Source organism: Heliconius melpomene, chromosome 4, assembly GCF_056956725.1.
Source record: "Heliconius melpomene rosina isolate 202511_hmr_F chromosome 4, ASM5695672v1, whole genome shotgun sequence".
Taxonomy (NCBI): Eukaryota; Metazoa; Arthropoda; class Insecta; order Lepidoptera; family Nymphalidae; genus Heliconius; species Heliconius melpomene.
The window spans coordinates 4,350,075-4,372,824 of NC_140392.1; the positions used below are offsets into that span (position 1 = coordinate 4,350,075).

The window sequence follows — 22,750 nt, forward strand, 5'->3', positions numbered from 1 at the left end:
ATGGAAACAGGTCAGGTAAGTGAATTAGAAGGCTTTCTTAGGTGCGCCTAATTTATAATATACCTGCTAAGTAAAACGGTATAAAAATGTGTCTGTACGTTAAATATGTTTACGAAAAATACAGTCGAATTGATAACCTCCTTTTCTTACAGAAGTCGGTTAAAATGAAAAATAGAAATGGAACATGAATCTTTGATTTTGTATTCAATTTTTTTTAATGGATTTGAATAAAACTTTTTTTATATAGTTATTAGGCGTTCGCAGGATCTAGGCTACCTAGTACCTATATTTTATTTTAAGACTGAAGTTGAAGTTATTAAGCGTGTTAAACATTTTCTACTAATATCCTTATAACTATTTAACATCTAGAACATCTAATGTAGAACTGCAATGAGTCACACCCTTATATTATAAGTATAGTGACGATTTTCCATGAAAAAATCTCATCAATCTGTCAAATTAACTTAAAACATTATTATTGTAATTTTCGTTTCTATATCGTTTTGGCATAAGAATCCTACTTTTATATCTACAATGTTCAAAAATCCCGCTTTTCACCGATATAAAATCGTGCAACACTGGTACACTTCAACAAATTAAAATGCCTTGTTTATACGCTTGTTGAGACTTGCTAAACCCCCACAAGCTCCACTCTGTCACAAGCGTTTGTCTACCATCTAGACGGCTGTGAGTGTATTAGTATATTCCTAACCTGCAAGCATGATAAACGTGGATGTCTAAGTTATTTGAGCTTTTGCATTACTCTTGATGTATTTATATATTAAAAAAAGGAAACAGAAAAAATCTATCACTGTCATCTTAACATTAGTTTTAAAGCATGAAAGAAGTAGTGCATGAATGTTACTGTGTTAAATATATAAAAGAAACACAATATTTTACTATTTCAATATACAAATTTGATTAAATTCAATATGCACTTGAGAGCGCGTTTAGTAAGAACATAGCTCACAAGTATGTCAATGGAAGCCAAACTTTTGTAAAGGCTTGGAGCTTATAGGCGTTTGTCAAGCTATTAGCTAAGCTTTTTGGATAAAGAGTAATGAATGTTAGTGCTTTTAAAGATCCTTATTTCACTGCGGCAAATTATATTATATATTATTTATTATTATATATATTACAGTTAATTATATTTTAACGGTATTAAAAATGATGTAAATCAAACTTAAATTCAGATTTCAAGTGTAATAATTTGTTTTGAATATTTTACTTTAAGACTTCACGCGCTAGTGGCGTTAACTGGCTACATTGGAGCGCTTGCTGAATATAAGATAATACTTTAACTCTTTTTTATCTGTGATCAAATGAAATGGCGGGAAATTGAAATTTTTACGTCAAAAATAAATATTCGTAACATGTAATTCTAATTTGATGTTGTCATAAAAGTATAATGTAAAATTTTCTATCTTATAGCGAACAAATATTAAATCAGTTAATACAAATTAAAATAAATACTGAGTGGAACTCCCTGCCTGCTGAACTGTTCCCCGACATGTATAACCTGGCCCTCTTCAAAGAACGAGTGAATAGGCACTATCTAGGCAAGCATGCTCCACCTTCATTCGCATCCTCACTTACCACCAGGTGAGATAGTGGACAAATGCTTGCCTATCCACAATAACAAAAAAATCATTGTGTTGTACAAGTTGTAAATGTTTGTAAGACAATTGTCAGTGTGAGGGTATTTTACAGAAAATATAAAAGAGGAAGGTAGGGAACGGCTATAAAAAGTGACGTTTTTGATGGATTGAGTGAGTACGTCGTTATTCTGCCTCTCGTAAGGTGTAAAATTGTCTTCTCCATACAACGTGACATTAGCGAAATGATATGTGCTCAACTGGCACGCTCGGAATGCCAGATTTAAAGAACCATACCAGGTGTAAAATTGTGACGATGTTCAAGTATTTAAAATCAGTGTCATTGTAAATATGCGTTTTAAAACGTGTATAAGTGTAAAGTGTTATATAGAAACAGTGTTAAGTGTGCTGTGTAAAGTGTTAGAAGTATGTATATAGGAAAGAGGAACAATAAATTATGGTTATTAAGTATTTTCTTATACTTACCACCTGACATTTTAAGAGGTTATAAGATTGAATGCAGATCTGCGGAATCAGGTAATACATTAAATCTTTTAAATATTTATTTTATAAAAGAATATTCCTCAAATATATCTTCAACTCGCATTGCAATAATGAATATTAATTTTTGCATTATTTGAAAATGTTACTTTTGTTAATTTTAGAAGTTTTAGTGTAACAACATGATATTTATTGTGTACTCTTGTCAAAATTATTTAAAATCTAAGCATATTTAATATTTTTTTTGCAATGTAATAAAATGAACCCTATATTTATATATATTTCTTAATAAAGTAAGATTTAATAGCATACAGAGTACAAGTATACAATGGTAAACACAACTGTTGTGGTTTTAATTCCCCCCTCCTTTAGATAGGGCTATAAATCCGCATTAAAAAATCTCTTATATCTATTTTTTTAATTAAGTAAGATACTTAATTAAAAAACTACTAAAGACTATTCTTACATTTGTAAGAATAGATAAAAAAAACATATTACGAAACATATGTTTATTGACAAATGTTCTATTATAAAATTATAATTATACTTAAAAACTATTTTCTATACTTCTTATAATTAGGTGACCGATCTCTGTCCCTCTTTTTTTTCTTACCTTTCCTTTTCTTGTCTATATCTTTTTTTTCTTTTTTACTCTTACTCTTACGATGGTCCGAGGAATCACTACTGCTATTCCTCCGTCGCCTAGGTTTGTCTGAATCAGTACTTAATGAATCATTACTGCTGTACTTTTTTCTAGATTTCTTCCTATGCCTTCTATCATCACTGCTTGAAGAATCTCGACGTCTCTCACGATTTCTGCCATTAGAATTGTCATTCTTCCGGAGTCTTTCTTCTACACGTCTATCATTTCTTTCTCTTTCACGTATTTCATTTATTCTACTGGACGATGCACTTTTTTGATCTTCTTTGGATGTATTCTGTTTATTATTAAGCATTTCTTTCTTTTTGTACTCTTCGTATGAGTCAGTGTCTGAAAACAAAAAAAAAATGATAATAGATAAAAGTGGCCATCTATAAATTGTGTCACAAGAATTTCGTCATATTTTGACACTAAGGATAAAAAAATATTTAAGAAAACATATAAAAGCAAGACATGGCACGCATACTGATGGATTTTGATTATTTTACTTAAGCAATAAAGTGGCTCATACTTAGCGTGCTTTCTATTATAACATTAACACATTGATATTAGAAGATAGTAAACAGTACAATTTCAGTTCAATACATCGAAACGTCGAAAAATTCGGCACCCTCAAAATACGGTTTTTGAAAACATGAAGAAAACAATTATAATCAAGAACTATAATTTAGGATAATTTTAAAAGTATATTGTTGGTCAATAATGAGATATCACTGTTACAATAAAATGTGCATTACCAAAAAATCTTATGTCTAAAAAGAAGAGATGCTGTTGTGGTGCAGTGGCTCAAGTTACTGTAAACACAACGACGGTTAGATTCTCAATCGAGGAATTAATTATATAATATTTTTAATTTCTCCCTTTGGTAACAAGGCAAAGCGCAACATTAATTTCCATAAGATTGCCATTGAATTTGAGATATACTTGATTACCACTGGGGGGAACAAATTGACACTAGGATCCCATTGCCTACCCTAATATATGGTGCATTTGCTGTATATAGTGTGAAGATAAAAAAAAACAATTATAAATTACTCACTTATAACTTTTGATTGCTTATCAAATTCCGTCCTTGTGACTGCATGCATCATAAATTCACTCAAGCTAACAGTTTCCTTCTTGATTGATAATTCAACTACAACACGCCCATTGTCCTCATCCAAGCTTACAACCTGTAAATAATGGCAATATTTAATAAGTAAAAATATTTTAAAAAATCATATTCAACCTATATCAGATGGCCGAGAGAACCTTCTATTAAGACACTCCCTCCCCACTTTCTGCCGAAATCTGGAAGGAATGCGTGTCAAGTCGCGGAACTCAACGCCGCGCTTTGCCTCAACACCAAAGCAAAGAAATTAAAATATAAATTTCAATAAATATTTAATTTTCTCAAGTGGGAATCAAACCCACAGTGTAAAGATGATTTTATTTTTAGATTTCAGATTTAATTTCAATGTAAGTAAATTTTAAAAACTTAAAAATACAATCAATCATTATAAGAAGTTGGCAGAGAGAATCTACTAATGGATCCATTTTCTTGTAACTTAAATAATTATAAATAATATTAAATTACCTTTCCATAATAGCCACTGTGTTTTCCTGATGTAATTTTTACAAATGAATTTTTTACTATGGACAATTCTTCATCTTTATCTTTAGATCCTTTTTTGGACTGATTTTCTTTTACCATTTTATCTGCACCTAACCCAAGGCCCTTTGGTCTTAGTTGAGGCTGCTTGTATTTAGATCTGGAAAACAATGAAGAAATATACTGTAATTAAATTACTACATGATATGCTGGTGGCATTTCTTCCATGCTGTGTCTGGCTTCATAAATTGACAATTTCCATGACATTTAGTATAAAATATTTTATTACTTCTTTCCTTACAATAAGTTCTAAATGAAATTATTACATTGTGACTCACTGTTCTTTGTTTGGTGTCCAACCCATCCCTCGTAACATGGCCATTCCAAATTCTTGTATTGGCACTGATTCATAGTCATCAAGAGTGGCCTGGAAATGAAAAATATATTTTTTAGAGTCCTTACTGCAAGAAGCAGGTATTCAAATCATTCTAAATTCAGGTTTTTGCTTAATTTCCAGATAGTGTGCGGCAGGTGAATTTAATACCACACAGTCTTACCACAGTGGTAAGTATATATATTTTTCCTCTTTTTCCAAATATTTATCCTCATAATTACTATAACATGACTTTTTTTTAATTCTGCTAAATATTATGTAATATAAAAATCTACTTAATATTTATAACAAACATTGTTAAATAAAAATACTTAACCCAGCATTACAAAATACCTTTAAAATTAATAAAACATAAAAGATTGATTTATAGGTTATAGTTTAAGTTAAATTTTAAAGTATATGTGAACAAATAACAAATCATTACATAAATTAGTCTCTACCTCTGCTTGTCCATTGATTACAGGCTTAGCATTTATTGGCACAACCAAATTAGGTTCATCATCAGTTTTTTCTTTTTTTATGGCATCTTCCAATAATTCCCGAACTGCCATTTGGTCTAAAGATTCATTTTCAGGAATATTTATATTTTCTGTCTGTGGTTCTTTCTTTACTTCTGGCTCGTCAAAGTTTTCTACCTTTGCAGCTATCTCTTTTAACTTTTCTGCTGTAATAAGGGTATTTGGCTTCATAGGAATAACCAATGGTTTTGCTTCTTCCTTTAAATCTCCTCTGTAAAATTAAATTAAGAAACAATTGAGAAATATCCAACACAGTCAATTCTATGCATTAATCATTTTTCATTTTTAAAATGTAGTTTTAATTTAAATAAATTAAGCAAAAACGTATAATGTTATTTAAAACCACTTACCCCACTACTTTAATGGACTTTTCTTCAAGACATTCTATGTATTCCTTTTTCTCAGCTACTATAACTTTATTTTCTTTTTTTGTTTTTGTAAACCCAAAAGATATCTTTTTGCCTTCCATTTTGATCTTCTTGATTCGAAAATATGAACTGCTTGATTATCTTTTAACATTTAAGTCAACAACAACAGTCATTGCAGTTCATATTTCACAATAATCTAATCGATTAACTGAAAGGTTTTAAAAAGTTAACATAGCAAATTAGTAAAATTGTTTATTTAATTTAATATTTCGTAGATATTTTAGTTTATTTTAAGATTTTACTATAATATCGTATGATGCCGCACTCTTGTTAACGTAATGTGACAATGACAACTGCCAAAATAAAATGACAGTTCATTTTGACAGAAGTACATATTGCCATAAGAATATAGCGGACATATTTTTATGGAAATATCGTTTTTATTTTAATAGACAATTCTTACGTAATAGTGGATTTTTTTTCTAACTCTTTCACAATATAATTATTGATAAGGCTTCATTGATTTTTCCTGATTTTAGTTCGCATTACTAAATGTAGAAACGTAATTATTCGACTTTATGCTGTACCCCGCGTAATACTTTTAATAAATGTAATATAATTTTCGAAAAATATTTTGCTTGCAAGACTAACGAAGTTTGTAACTCTATTTAATAATATTTGATTCTTTTTTTGCTTCACGCTGTATCCCACACATGGCAGAGTAGACAGGAACCTAGTGTTATGACACTGCACATTTCATTTTGTCACTTCCGATACCAAGTTTCGGCCGAAATCCTATGGTGGCGGAGTCGTGGGATTCAACGCCGCGCTTTGTATTTATTTAATTTTCAAATGAAAATACAAAATATTTCCTTTTCTCGTGTGGGAATTGCATCCACAACTCACAACACTAGGTTTTCAGGTTCCCTCTGCCAACACTTGTGTGAGACATAGCTTAAAGCTAAAAAATGTACTGAAAGTATTTTTTTTAAAGTACTGATAAATTGTATTTCTGTAAAAGTAAGGAACATTGCTGATAAAAGCAAAATTAAATAGTTTCACGACATTATTGGCTCAACGAATAGTTGCGAGGTTGTTGCGATATATTACGTAGGTATATGCTAAAGGAATGAAATAATTTGAGTTTGGAATGTACGTAACATTTCGATCTATTAGTACCTACATATCTACTACATATATTGGTTTATTTTTTGTGTTACCAACGTCTCTCAGTTTTCTTTTTTCTTTCTTTATTTCTTATAAATTGTTATAAATTGTCGAGTTTTTTATAGTAAAATTGTTGAAATATAATTATTATAATATATTCATAATAGTCGCTGTTTTAAATTAACAAACCGTACATTGTACAATCAATGATGTTAATAAAATAGAAGTAAAATGTTTTGTGTTAAGGTGCATTTCAATAGGTTTAAAGTAAAGCATTAATTTTAATAACATATTGTTTAAATTAAATAATATAAACATTAAATAAATTAACATAAATTTTAAGCATAATACATACGTATGAGGCCAGTCGTTTCGCAGGGGGTTAGGTATTTATTTATAATTAAATTAAAGATCAAATATCAAATGGCTTTAACTTATGTAGGTATACAAGATATACTAAACAATCCTACACTAAAGTCTAGATAAACATAATTTCTCGTAGTAATTAATTTATAATGCTATGGATTTACTTGAAAACTGCCTTGAATTGTTTAAGAGGCTCTAATTAGGACGTATTCGTAATTGGTATACATAGAACGCTTCATTTATTATGCTTAAGTTTATTCAAGTAACGAAAGATTACATAAAATGAAATCAGCTTCACACTGTATCCCGCATAGGTATAACACTGGGTTCCCTCTGTTTACAGGGTGTATTCAGAAGGAGCCTAGTGTTAAGACATTCCGTTCCTCATTTACCATTAACTCAACACTGGGCTTTTGCCTTGCCGCCAGAGCGAAGAAATGAAAATATTAATGAATTATTATTCATTCCCTAGAGGTGGAATCGATCCGATGACCGTCGTCGTTACATTGTTTTTTATCCTACTCTTATGTTAATCGAAATGGTTTTGTCTCCGGAGAAGCCATAACATTGTCTTGATAAATTTTATAGTCCAATTTTGGCGCGCCTTTGTACCTAAATAGTAACGTATAAACCATTTTCAAGGCCTTCCTGTGCTTCAACACATAAAGTTGTAAGGCCGTTTGCAATATGTCCTTTCTGAAGATATTCTATTTAAAAAATATATCTATTCAAGTAGATAGATATATTTTCTGATATAAAATACAATTAATAAACCTATTATTAATAATGAACTAGAGTGATCTTAAAATGTTTGCTATTTTAATACATAATCATAACTACGTACTACGTAGCTCCTCTGGTGTTGCATGGGGTCGTGGGTGAACAATTGGGGTACGGTTCGCTACGGAACGTAATGATTGTAGGTTCTTTTCCACTCACGTATACCAGTTTTTTATGCTTTTCTAATCAAAGTAAAACGTAATGTTAAATTACCCCCAAGATTGTCTTTAAAATGAACGGAAATTTAAGAAAGAATTTCCATTAGATTCTTCCTGTATTTCATATGACGTAAGTATGTTTCACAAGACGAGAAATATGTATTTTTTTTATATATAGGTTACACCTGGCTAACCTACCAAAGACATGATAATAAATAAATATGTAGACGATTAAGACATGTAAATAAACTCATTTAGGCAATCATAATGGAAAAAAGAGTATGGACTAACTTTCTAGAGAGTTGTCAATTTTTTAAATAAATAAAAAAAAAACCAACAACGACGAGTATGATAAATACAATACCGACTACATACAAAATAGAAGACAAATCACTGTAAATTTATTATTTTTATCAAGAAACGCCTGTTGTCACGAAAATTTGATTTTACGAGTGAACGAATTTAATATGGCCACCTCCATCAAACGCCAGATTTATATTCCATTCGCAATACTACGGTGGAAATAATGCTCTGTTATATACGGATTTGTGGTTCCAAACAATATTAGCGTATAACTTTATTGTACGACTTCATCAGGCAGGAATGTATTTAACGTTTTATTGCATACATTATTATTTTAGAAATTTTTCATAACTTGGATGGTAGATACACATAAAATTATAAAAAAATGAAAATATTGTTAATGAACGTGGTAGTAAATTGTAATTTACTTGAAAATGAAAATAATAGATTTGAACCTTTTATGCGATTATAAGATTTCATTATTAATATGTAAAAAAAAAATTAATTACCTATAATACATTTAAAGATTGCAGAGGATTTTTTTTACACCGACAGTAAATAACTTAAAACTTGAATCCTTTTTGATCCTATAATAAATTTCACCCACATTATAGAATTATAAGCAAATCTGTACATATTATTAATTTATTTAAGTATGCTCTAAATCTTTTAATCTACCAGCTACGCTTTATCTAAATATTCAGAAATTACACGAAATACAGTCTCACAGATTTGCATTGCACAATTCTAAACATGTAGTTAATTAATATACACAATAAAGTCGTCCCAGTAACAAGAGAATGTAACCGCCATTACCAAAATTGCCTAATTAACACATTGTCGACTGTCTGTTCCATTGACCCTTAGGGGAATCGCGCTGGCGTACCTAACACGTATTCTCTGTAAGTACTTTACTAAATCTATACATAAAATAACGTTAATTCTTCTACTTCTAAATGAGTTTATTTACATAGTTTTGTCCAGAGAACATGATGAGTTCAGATCCTAAGGAAAATAAATAGTACACAACATGGAAATTGGCTTTTTAACATGCCTTTAATATAAATAATGAATTTCCTATAAGCAGAGTTTTTTTTCCATTTTATAAGAGTAGCGTCTAGGCTATACTTAAGTTAACTAATTTATTGTAGTTGAGAGCATCTACGACAGATTGAATTACCAATATTGCTCCCATTATTATGAGAATGGAGAGCAGGTCCCTTTGGCTTTGAAGTTAAACACAATTATGACAAACTTAGTCGTCGTCAGGCCGAGGGTACTCATATGTAAATAATAAGTACATGTAAGAAATTTCATTGTAACTTACATATCTGTCTTTATTCCAAGACGCATGAAGCGTTATAACTTATGTTTAATAATTTAAATATATTTTTAGATATCCGATCTTAAATTTAACAATACAATTAATTTTCTATTTTCTTCTTTCTAGTCCCCTTTGATTTTTCATTCACGATAAGAATAATATTTGGATAATTTTTAGTTTTTCACATCAGCAAAAAGGTTATGTTGTCGTAAAAATCTTTGGAATTGAATGTTAGGGTCCCATATTCCGTTTCGTTTTTGGGTCAAAGTAGTAAAAATCGGTTAGAACACAGTTAAAATTTTAGGTTCACGGTTATAAAAGTGTTTTATGTTGCGATCCTTACTTTTAATTTTCTTGTAGTTATGTACGAGAGTCATGTTCGCATATTGTATGAAAGAAACTAAATTTTCTAGAATTAAAAAAAAAACTCCTAATCAATCAAAAAAATGTTTACAAAAGGCATAATAAATATTTGATAATGAATAATTTCTCTTTCTTTATTAGTGTTTATATTTTTAAATAAATAAAATGTCACTTTTCCACGCATTGAATTCCGCTCAATGCCTCCAGAATTCAGCGAAAAGTGGGGAACGGAGTTTCTTAACACTATGTTCTCTCTGTCTACCCTGCTGTGTGCGGGATACAGCGTGAAGCTGACTTACTTTGATTTATTTATTTACTTTTTCAAATCCTGGATTTAAGACCAAGTGGTTTCTGAAGTCATCAATATGATATCCAGTATAAAATATTACGGATTTCAATTTTGGCGATCGGTTGCCGGCGTGTCTAGCGATGCGGGACAATCTTATTATGCTTAGAGCGAATAAATAGGATTATTGCGACGAGAGCTTCGAGCTCGTATTAGCTTGGATATACTTCAAATTACATTGATTTCACGTGATATCTATTGAGTAACATCTTTTGGTTTAGTTTTGTATATGTAACATACTTGTATCTTATAGGTATACATATCTATCTTTTTTCCCCCTCGTGCTCCTTGCGTGTGGCAGAATAGTCAGAAAGAACTTTATGCTTTGACACTTCGTTCTCCACTTGCATCGTCCAATGTTCTAGAGAAATGACTTTGATAGTATATATATGGAGTGGCGAGAAAACCCAATGCGATATTTTGTCTTGCTGGACCAGCTTAATAAAAATAATTTCTCCGAATATCAAACCTCAAATAATCGCGCATATAGTCCGATATTGGTCCACTGCGCCACGATGGTGTATGATCCCCCCTCGATGAAATGAAATATTTATCTAAATTTATATTTCCATTTCTTCGCACTGGTTTCAAGGCAAATCGCGGCGTTGAGTTCCGCCACTCAACACGCAATGCCTCTAAAAATTCGACGGAAAATGAGAATCGAAGTGTCTTAACACTAGGTATCCTCTGCCTACCTGCTGTGTGCGGGATAGAGCGTGAAGATGATTTAATAGTAAAGAAATAGAAATTTGGTAGAATATTATGTTACAAACATAGGTACGTGTTATAACTTCTAAGGTCCGATCCTTTTTCGTTACATAGAAATTGTGTCTTACTTAGTTTTGAATATGAAATGATGAGGGCACGGGTCCTGGGGTCTGAGATAGGTAAATAAACGAGGTCCGATGGAACATCATATTTTGAATTTCATACCTCTGGCGTAGCTAAGTTACATAAATCATTTAATTTAAAAATATTTACCATTATTTTTTTTCTATTAATTTTTTATACTCTTACTTACATTTAGTCATTTGGTGATAACTGATAAGTATTATTAGTTTAATTATATAATTTTAAAAATAGATTATGCTGAGGCAGCAAAATATCTATTCTAGCACTATTGGGATTGAGGGTAGAGTTACCATCATAGTTCCAGGATATAGCCATCAAGTTCTTAACAAATTGTAATAAATATAATATATATATTTTTTATGTATATAATATTATAGAAATTTATGAAGTACCTATATGTAAATAAACTTTAAAAATAATGCTTTTAAGTTTGGATGTGAAGGCGATTTCGTTGCAAACAATATTTATGATCAAAATAAGCTCGAGACATTAAAGTAGACGCCACACAGTATGAGGGAGCCTTATCGAAGTTGTAAACGAATTTTTACGACACTTTATACTTCAGAGTTCGTCGTTCGACCAATGTTAAAAACGATTTAAGATAAAGACCGGTCAAGTGTGAACTCACATTGTCGGTTATATCCTTGTACATTTTGTTTAAAATTTATATAATGTCAGTTTAAAAGTGAAAAATTGTCCAGATTTTCGTAAACGCTAAGAGTTTTAACGTCTTGTTTTTAGATTATTTTTGTTAGGGAAGAACGAAGCCGCTTTTTACTCAAAGATGAAAAAGTTAAGAAAATAGAATTTTCAAACATTAACCATGTTTGATTTGAATTATTTCAATTTATATTAAAAAATAGTTGTAATATTCATTGGAGCTTATTTAGTTGAACGCGCTAATCTCAGCAGCTACTGGCTGGATTTGAATAATTTAATTAGTATTGGATAGCCCATCTATCAAGGAGCACTAAAAACTAAGTTACATCACGCTACCGCCAATAGCAGGCAAAAACATGAAAAATATTGCTGAAACGGGAGTTTAAGCGGTTTCAAATCTTGCTTCTATTGTTAGTCTATATAGTTTCCCACATTAACTATTTATCACACGATATATCCTTCCATCTGAATTTAGTTTTCTTATCCTATTGAAATTCTGCACGATATACCAACTTTAGACAACCCAAAAGACAAATTTTTAGCAAAACAAGACAACGCTGGCTTGACATCAGTTGGAATAATTTGTTATGTGCAATTTTCATGCTGGCACACCTGCTGTTCCTTGCAACAAAGAATTTACAGTTCCATTTTGTGTCCAACATGTGATTGTGTCGAAGTTTGCTCATATCTCCATATGATTTGGGAAATTTCGTAGGTACCCATGTAGCTTTATTTGGGGCATGTTTCTGGTTTCATTATGCTTGGCAATATTTTAAGAGTAAGTTATGATGATGCAAAATTGTTTGTACTGGTATCAGGGTTTGCAATTTGGTTGTAATATATTATGAATATATAAAACGAATTATCGTAAGAAAATGATCGTTGTTTTAGTAAGGAAATTGTGGTGTTATCTAGACGTATTTTAGGTCCCGGTCACTTAACACGTAAGTTTTCTCAATAAACGCAGTGTAGAGGATAAGGCAAAAAGATATTAGCGTATCTAGTCATGTTTTCTAAGGGGGCCCTGGATTTGGACCTTTGATCATGTATGTTCCTTTAAACGTTGATTTTTTTTTAATTTTTCGTTTTTTTTTAATAGTAGCGAAATCGGATATGCGGCGGAAAGTGTTGGACGGTGTTTCTTAACACTAGGTTCCCTCTGCCTACCATGCTATATGCGGGAACCAGAGTGAGGATGAAAAAAAATCACGAGATTTCATTTTCTTAATATAAATGGGAATTTCTAAAAATTTTCACATTGAAGTGCTCGTAAGAATATTGGATATAAGATATTGGGGGAAAATTCTTTGATGTGAATATATATCGTGATACTAGGAAATCAGGTCAACACCGGAACGTGTTTTCTTCAATACCGACTTACAAAGCTATAATTCAAATAAATAGTAAATAATATAAGTTAAAAACATTTTATGAAAGGAATATGAACCTATAAGGATCTATTGCAGTCAGATTTTTAAAATGAACATGTTATATGTACATAGTTAGTAAATTAAATAAACTGGAGTATGGGTTCGAACTCGCTCTGGTGTCGAGGCAAAGCGCGGCGTTGAGCTCTGCCACTCAACATGCAATGCCTCTAGGATGTGGCAGAATATTGGGAACGCAGTGTCTTAACATTAGGTTCCCTCTGCCTACCCTGCTGTGTGTGGGATACAGTGTGAAGTTGATTTATTCGATTTATTTATTTTTACTACGCCATAATAACCACTATTATATGAGTCAAAAAATTATTCACGTTTAATGTGAATTTTTCACCAATTTTACAGATTAAAAACGTGAAGTAAAAAATTTCATGTTCCGTCGGGGCTTATGTAAAGTTTAATCTTCCATTTGTGAGATTTAGCGTTCGCGGCGGGAGATAAACTGGACTAGTGCTAAAATGATTTCATTTTGTGACTCAAGCGATTATGAAGATAAAACTAATCAGTAGACGCTTATAGGATTTTAACGTAACATGTAATTTGTATACAATTTATATTTTAGAAATGTATGTAAGTTCATTTTAAAATTATTATGAATTAAGAACTTTTTTATCGTTAAACAGCGGGGTAGGCAGGTTTTAAGACACACCGTTCACCATTTTCCGTTGAATTTTGGAGGCATTATGTGTTGAGTGGCGGCATTCGAAGCCGCACTCTACCTCGATATCTTAGCGAATAAATGTTCCATATGCTCAAGTGAGAATCGAACCCACATTCTGTTTACATTCATACATTGTGGTGTCATATTTCTTTTTTAAAAATGACGCTTCCTTACTGCTCTATTCCGGAGTACCTAAGTACTACTAGGTACCTAAGTTTTGATGTAGTGAAAACGTCATCAAAGTGCAATCCTCGTACTATAAGCACGCCGAGAAAGGCGTGCACATCAGACATCCCTACTATTAACGTTCCAATAACGTGAACGGTAAATTACCCGTGCTTTTAATAAAGTTAAAAGCTCAAACATATAGGAGAATCTACTTTGTAAAGGCAGACGGGCTATGTTAAGTAGGAATATATTGTAAGGCTATGATGGCACGGTGGAGCAAGATTCGATTCCCAATCACGGAAATGAATTAATATTTATTAATATTTTAATTCCCTCGCTCTGGTAACAGGTGCGGCGTGAATTCCGCTACTCAACACGCAATACCTCGTCTGGTGGAAAGTGGGGAACGGTGTATCTTAACACTAACTTTACTCTGCGCACCCTGCTGAATAAAATGTACATTAGATAAAATAATACATTACATAAGTTCATTCATATCATTCCACCATTCCATCTATGATTCGATTTCTTGAACGAGATGGTGGGCAAAATGTCTCCTGCTGCTGCTGACTCCTATGGGTCCCCATGTCCTATATCTAGTAACAAATAGTAATTTTAATTTATAATTCATTATATTCTTAAAATGAAAAATGTAATATCGTTGGAAAACTAATAAAATGCATGCACGGAATTTACATAAAGTAGAGTAACGAATTTCGACAAACTCATTTTAAAATAACTTCCTCGTCGCGTCGACATACATTACTTTGATGATTCTTGTAGCGACATTCTAAAGGTAAGAACTTATTACTAAGATATTAGGTTCTATCCTTGTCTGAGTAAAATTTAACATAGCGAATAATTCATGTTAAAATAAGGTTGAGTGAGATACTGTTAGTGTTGATATTTTTTATGGGAATTATTATTATTATCACAGTAGGGAAACTAATGTTAAAACACTCCGTTCCCTACTTATGGGAATTAAAAGTTAAAATTGATATTATATCAGTTAACCGTAAATAAATATTAACAAACTTATTTTATATTTCTATAAAGAATATTTTACTATTATACTTACCATTTTATATCTGTAGGTCTGTCTGTCTCTCTCTCGCAAGTTCCAGAGTTAATGATAGTGCAAAGTTCGTACATAGAAAGACTTAGATTAAGCATAGCGACGGATTCGGTAATGGAAAAGTTCCAATAATTTTTATCTCAATTTGGGATTTGTACTTAATCTCCTCTTAACCTTCAACAAGGCGGGCGACGTCGATTCGACCGCGCCTAAAATGGTTTTGTTTATAATTCTTAATATTATCATCATTATTATTTCTCGGCTCAAGTAGCGTCTTCATGGTTCACAACAAACCAAAGGAGCTTGTTTTTACCCGACTGCGGCAAAGCCTAAAAGGAGGGTTATGTTTATAAGGCGTATATATGTATGTATGTCCGTTCTTTTCTTCTGCTGTACCAGTAAATCCATTTTGATAAATGATAGGGTCGGATAAGTCTTAATGGCACGAATATTATACAATTGTATATCATAATTTAGATAATTCTATACGGTCAATATATAGTAAACTATTTGATTATCTTCACATCTTCATATGTATAGACTGTCAAATACAGCTAAAAACATAAAAACATACTATAATAGCAAAGTTCTTTCTTCCATAACTATAAACTAAAAATGGTGAAATTGCTTGTTATTATTATTCACATTTGTATACTTTACACCTAGTACTTCCTTAAAAATATATTAAATCTTATATTATTATACAAATATGCAAAGTGAGTTCGTAGTGCCTCAGTGCTTTAGAGCGTTTTCGTGCCAAGAATCTGACTGGCAACCATTAATCACAGGATGGAGAGTGTTTCTTTAGGAAATAGTTCACCTCAACTAGTTTCCGTCGCTACTTTATTCATCATAATATATGCACATGTGATATTATATCTTAGCCTTTTGGTAATAGATTATTTTTATTAATATTTATAATCAATTGACTGTTTTACAAAGATAATGAGCGATGTTTATTGAAGTCTATGATAAACTGTAGGAGTATTATAAATATTTCTTAATATCAATTAATTTAATTCACAAAAAAATGCAAAAACATTCGCTAAAATATTCAGATTCTAAGACAAAGAGAGTGAGACAATCTTCAGTTTTTTACTAATGAATAAGTTTTAAGATGAAAGACGTAGTAGGTATGCTTGCATTAAAACTTTCCAGTCTCTCAGAAGATTTTGAAATGGAAATTACGATTTACTCAGTACAAACACGAGCGAAGTTCATGGAAATATGTATGAAATTACAAATCTCTTTTCTTGCTATGGTACGCCGAAATAAGTAGCTCATGGAAAGGAAAATATTACCATAAATTATAACGAATGTAGCCTTTTGCTTACGCCTTTTCTTATATTGTACATATTTAAACTTTGTAAAACCTTCAGATCCTTTATTATTCAGTATTAAACTTTTAATGAGTAATGTTAGCGTGTCATGCTGTTATATATATTATAGGCATAGATATCGTATATATTATTTTAATCCAGAGGATGTCCTGACTAATATCTGTCCGATATTTGTTTGTGGGCATACGGGTACGCGACCCCGGATCCTCGAGCTGCCACTCTTACATCCTCATCCAGTCCGTAAGAATGGTGTCCTAACTCCCCCCCTCCTTCCCTTAGCTCCCTCCTTCTACCTATCCTACCCCTCTATTTTCCTCTCCCTTCCTCGGTTTTTCCCCACAAAGGGGTTTTGGAGGTCAGACGGCAGTCGCTCCATTTAAAAACCGCCAACCGCCACTTATATGGACCGACAAAACAACAGACTGGGTACGGCTAGGGCGTCGCCGCAAAACGACGCGCAGGCACATCGCCCTACACCTGCGACAAGTGGGCAAGGGCTACCGTGTCATGTACGGGCACGGCTAAAGACGCTAGTACCCAGAAGGAAACTCCGCTTTGCAACGTGGAATATTGGCTCTCTGACCGGACGATGCAGGGAACTCGCAGATGTACTCATGAGACGTCGGGTCCAGTGTGCCTTCCTCCAGGAAACACGCTGGAAGGGCAATAAGTCCCGTAACATCGGACAGGGTTACCGGCTTATATACACTGGGTCACCTTCGGGTAGAAACGGTGTAGCGGTAGTGCTTTCTGAAGAGCTTCAGAATGGGCTCCTTGAAGTTGACCGTCGCTCCGACCGCTTGATGCGAGTGAGGGTACTGATTGAGGGCGTCATCACAAACTTAATCAGTGCCTATGCTCCCCAGGCGGGATGTAGCGCGGCCGAAAAGGAGACATTCTGGGAGCAGTATGAAGGGGTGCTACTTGCTGTGCCGTGTACCGAAGTGGTCTTAGTTGGGGGGGACTTGAACGGGCACGTCGGTAGGGCTGCTGAACCGTATGAGCGTGTTCACGGGGGTTTTGGGCATGGTCTTCGCAATGCAGAGGGAGAAAACATTCTAAGAACCTGTATTGCGTCTGATCTGGCCGTCGTGAATACGTTCTTCCAAAAGAATTCTCAGCACCTTATCACATATAAGTGCGGGTCCCACTCAACTCAAATAGACTACTTATTGACCAGACGGTGTCATATGGGCAGGGTAACTAACTGTAAGGTCATTCCAGGCGAAAGCCTAACAGCCCAACATCGTCTTCTTGTCATGGACTTTAACGTCACTCCGAAGAAGAAAGTAGCCGAGAAACGTAGGCCTCGGATCAAGTGGTGGTTGCTGAATGGACCGATGCAGACCGACTTCCTGGCAGAGGTGAAAAGTCATAATCTTTCGACTAACACCGAGACTGCTCAGGACGCTTGGGATCGGGCTCAGTCGGCAATCATTGCGGCAGGCAGGCGAGTTCTTGGTGTTTCTAGGGGAGGACGTGTCATCGACAAGGAGACATGGTGGTGGAATGACGAGGTCCAGGAGGCGACTCGTGAAAAGAAGGCTGCCTTTAAGAAGTGGCAGGAATCCAACTCTCCTGAAGACAGACTGGAGTACACAGTAGCTAAACGTGCCAGTAAAAGAGCTGTAGCCAGAGCCCGCAGTGAGAGTTTGTCACCATTGTATGATAAACTTGAAACTGTGGAGGGGCAGAAGCTCATTTACAAACTGGCACGTTCCCGGGATAAAGTGACGCAAGATATTGCAAAATGTCTTTGCGTCAGAGATTCCCAGGGCACGCTGCTCTGTAATCATGACTCTGTGAAGGAGAGATGGAGAAGCTACTTCCAGGAGTTGCTGAATACTCAGCACCCATGCAGTCTTCATCACGACCCACCGCCCAACCTCGGACTTATTGCCCCAATAACCCTTGACGAAACACGTAATTGCCTTCGACGCATGAAGAACGGAAAAGCGGTGGGACCTGACGACATCCCGATCGAAGCGTGGAAATCGTTGGGCTCTCTTGGTGTGCTCATGCTTACTGACCTTTTTAACCATATCTTGAACACTGGTAAGATGCCGCATCAGTGGCGGCTTAGCTTTATTACCCCTATTTACAAGGGAAGGGGCAGTGTTCAAGATTGTGGTAGTTATAGGGGCATTAAGCTTATGAGTCATACCATGAAGCTCTTCGAGCGCATGATCGACCTCAGGCTCCGCCGAGAGTGTACTGTCTCTGAGTCTCAATATGGATTTCAGCCAGGATCGGGCACCATGGACGCCATTTTCGCCCTCAGAACTTTGATGGAGGCATACAGGGAAAAAAGGAGAGCTCTGCACGTGGCTTTTTTAGATCTGCAGAAGGCCTTTGACTGTGTGCCTCGTCAGTGTATCTGGTGGGCATTGCGATCCAAAGGGATCCCTGAGGCCTATATTGAGATTATCAGAGGCATGTACCACGATTCCGCTTCTATGGTTAGGACTGCTGTTGGCGACACTAGACCCTTCCCGATTACAGTGGGGGTTCACCAGGGCTCGGCTCTTAGTCCGTTCTTGTTCAATGTAGTGCTTGATACTGTCTCGGCTCACATCCAGGACCAGCCTCCATGGCTGATGATGTATGCCGACGACATAGCACTCATTGCCGAGAACCGACTGACGCTGGAGCGTAAAGTGAACCTCTGGAAGGGTACGCTTGAGAACGGCGGTCTTAAACTAAATGTGTCGAAGACAGAGTACATGGCCTGCGGGAGCCGGGACTCGAGCACCATCCTTATAGGTCCTGAGCCAGCCGTTAAGTCGGAGAAGTTCAGGTACCTTGGATCCGTTATGCACGAGTCTGGAGGCATCGACCACGATGTCCATGGCCGGATAAGCGCTGCCTGGGCCAAATGGCGGGAGGTCACTGGTGTGGTCTGCGACCGCAGAATACCGCCCAAGCTCAAGGGGCTGATATACAAGAGCGTCGTCCGACCGGTTCTTTTATACGGCAGCGAATGTTGGCCAGCACTATCTCGGCACACTCTGGAGCTTCACGTCACGGAAATGAAGATGCTGAGGTGGATGTGTGGCGTAACGCGGTCTGACCGCATACGCAACACATTCATTCGAGGTAGTCTTGGGGTCCGTGACGTAGCGGATAAGCTCCAAGAGCGTCGCTTGAGATGGTTTGGCCACGTTACGCGCCGGCCTAAGAACTATGTCGGACGCAAGTGCCTTGCTATACTAGTTCCTGGGGCGCGACCTCCCGGACGCCCAAGGAAGCGCTGGTTGGATGTCGTGATGCAGGACATGAGAGCCAATGGTCTAACCACCGAGGATGCAAAAGATCGTGCAAAGTGGAGTAGGGTAAGTAGGAAGGCAGACCCTGGTAATAGCCGGGATTAATGCCAGGAAGAAGAAGAAGATATCGTATATATTATATTAAAATTGTTTTAAAGTATTTTCTTTAGGTACATATAATTTGTTTGTATATATGATTATTTCAAAACGTTACTAATGCTCTGATATCAGATAACAGACAATCAAGTACCAACCTCACCATCTGGATTCGTGGCACTCCACTACTGTGTGGTTTCTTAGGAAGTTCCTTCCATGCGCGGCATTGTTTCCAGGTCGATACGACTTGGGTATCTTCAAAAAACCATCTATCTCCACTTTAAAGGTTGGCAACGCACCTGTAGTTCCTCTTGTGGGTCGTGGATGGCGGTGATCATTAACCATTAACTGAACCGTATGCTCGTTGGCCTTGTCGTTTCCATAAAATAATTGTTATTTGTCTATTGTAAGAGTGTGAAGAAATTATATGCTCATTGTAAGAATTACGTTGCCCTTAGATAAATGTAGCAATACTTGTGTAAATTTACTAAATAATTTAACTAAAACATACCTAATAAAGAAAATTAATTATACGGATCACGAAAACCAAAGCAATTACAGTGTGCGTGGAGGATACGTCCTAAGATAACCTTCACGCTTAGATTATCTTATACTGTGTACTTGCATATAGCCTAATATAGCAGCGGCACAAGGGTGTAACTGTAAGGCAACGGTTGTGGGTTCGATATCCACTCAAGGAAGTGAAATATATATTTACGTTTATATTTCCATGTCTTCGCTCTGGTGTCGGCAAAGGCAAAGCGCGGCGTTGACTTCCACCACTCAATACGCAATGCCTTAAGAATTTGGCAGAAAGTGGGGAACGATGTGTCTTAACACTAGGTTCCCTCTGCCTACCCTGCTGTGTGCTGGATACAGCGATTACTTACCTATAGATAGTTGGTGTATAATACGTAGGTGGTATATTTTAGGTACGTAGTTGCCTTTCGTCTTTCAAGTGATCTCGTTTCTATCAAAAGAAGAATTGATACACTTCATTGGATACCGAGAGTGCATCGGACCTAGCTTAAGGGATGATTTTAAACTACTCCAGCGATAAGCGGCATTCGCATTTTCTTCAACCGCCTGCATTATTCAGTGAGTTGATCCCTTTTGTATGCACTCTAAGGTGGCGTTTTCTGCAATACTGATGAAAATAGCTATCTCCATATCCATAAGTGTTTTGTAAGCTACTTGTGTTATACGAAGTCTGTGTTATATATAAGAAAATAATTTAGAAATATAAACGTTATAATACGATGAAATACATGAACAATAAAAAAAAATGTATTTCCAAACAATAATATTTTTTTTTCGAAATTCTGTGTTTATTTATATTTTTAAAGCTTTTAAGCTATCATTTATGGCATATTGATTTTGATGTATTCTGATCGTCATTCTGTTAAAATCGACGTGGCGATGATATGTTGACGATGATGTCATTTTGTCATTGACTTTGTTCTTTCATCTTCGTCTCATCGAGCCACCAACTAAAATTCTTTAAGTGTTATAAAGTTGTAACTTTGAACATCGGGTCCTAAAGCAACATTGTTGGGTCTATTGGAAAGTTCTCGATGAAAAGCTTCTAAAAACTGGTTGATTAATTGAAAGCCAAAAACGGAATTTGTCTACCATTTCCTTGTGGAAATTTCAACGAAGACAATTGGTCGTTTCCAAGATTAAATCTATTTTCTGGGCCTGTCTAGGGCTTTCTTGTTTCCTTATTTAAGCCAAATGACATAATGGTAGACTTTCAGTATTACTATGTCGCTTGTGCCTTATCGTCTTTGCCAACTGGCAGTGAAAATAATTTTTGTAAAAAAAAAATCTATAGTTTTTCATGGAATGCAATCAGAGTCAAACTTATTTAACACTGTGCCAACTCAGTTCAGTAGGAACTGTTAAACTTGAAGAAATTTTTCATTACTAACGAATCGTAAATATCAACTCTGGAGCATTCAATTCTAAAGAAATATTTATTTGTTCAAATTTAGTAAATTTATTATGAATATTGCAGCTTAAAATTTGCAAGGAGAAATTTAAGAAGACATACAAAGTTCTTGTAAGTTTTATAAAAAATGTGTACGAACTTTAATAAAGTAGCTGGTGCTATGAGCATATTATATGACGTATAAAATTTCTTAAAACTCTACATTAAAGTTAGACTGTTGGTCATAAATGCTTCATAATTTTTAGTTCCTTCATGTTATTTATCATTTATTATAGTCCCCTTCACGGAACTTCGTGTTAAGGTACTCCCATTTTTCGCCGAATTCTGAAGGCATTGCGTGTTGACGAAGGTACCACCACCATGCTCTGCCTCGACATCAGGGCGAAGAAATAAGAATAAAAATTTCTTCAAGTGGGCATCGAACCTACAACCAGTCGCTTTTCCAGTAACACACTTGCGCCACGACTGCTTCAATTGAAAGTATAATAATAATTATTATTATTTAATAAATATTATTCAACTTAAAGTTTGAATTTCACAAGCTTCCAACCTACTGTTGGAGACGGACTATGTGAAAACGTTCGCACAACAATGGTATCGTATATACCATTGTGGGGATCAAGCTCAGGCTACTCAAGTCTAATTGCTCTTGATAGCTGCATTTTGCCATCATTATATTTTACTTCTAACATTATATTTTTCTTATGTATTTTAATATTAGCTTTTAGATATTGCTTGTCGGTTTTTATAATTGTTCTACTATTAGGTGATATTTTTGTAGTATTCTTTATTTCACAGTACGTA

The 22,750-nt window shown here is 34.7% G+C and overlaps 1 protein-coding gene across 2 annotated transcripts; it reads right to left on the reverse strand.

Annotated features, from left to right (window-relative positions):
• Positions 1-2,590: 2,590 nt before the first annotated feature.
• LOC146539499 (G-patch domain and KOW motifs-containing protein) lies at positions 2,591-5,996 on the reverse strand. 2 transcript variants are annotated; one of them, XM_085208275.1, is made up of 7 exons: positions 5,931-5,996; positions 5,611-5,836; positions 5,183-5,471; positions 4,687-4,775; positions 4,334-4,508; positions 3,797-3,929; positions 2,591-3,087 (listed from the first exon to the last, which is right to left on the reverse strand). In XM_085208275.1, exons 2-7 carry the CDS (start codon positions 5,727-5,729, stop codon positions 2,651-2,653), a joined length of 1,242 nt encoding a protein of 413 aa, XP_085064401.1. In that variant the 5' UTR covers positions 5,730-5,836; positions 5,931-5,996; the 3' UTR covers positions 2,591-2,650. The 2 variants fall into 2 exon arrangements, with proteins under 2 accessions (XP_085064401.1, XP_085064400.1); XM_085208274.1 differs by having other exon boundaries at positions 5,611-5,995.
• Between the last annotated feature and the right edge of the window lie 16,754 nt (positions 5,997-22,750).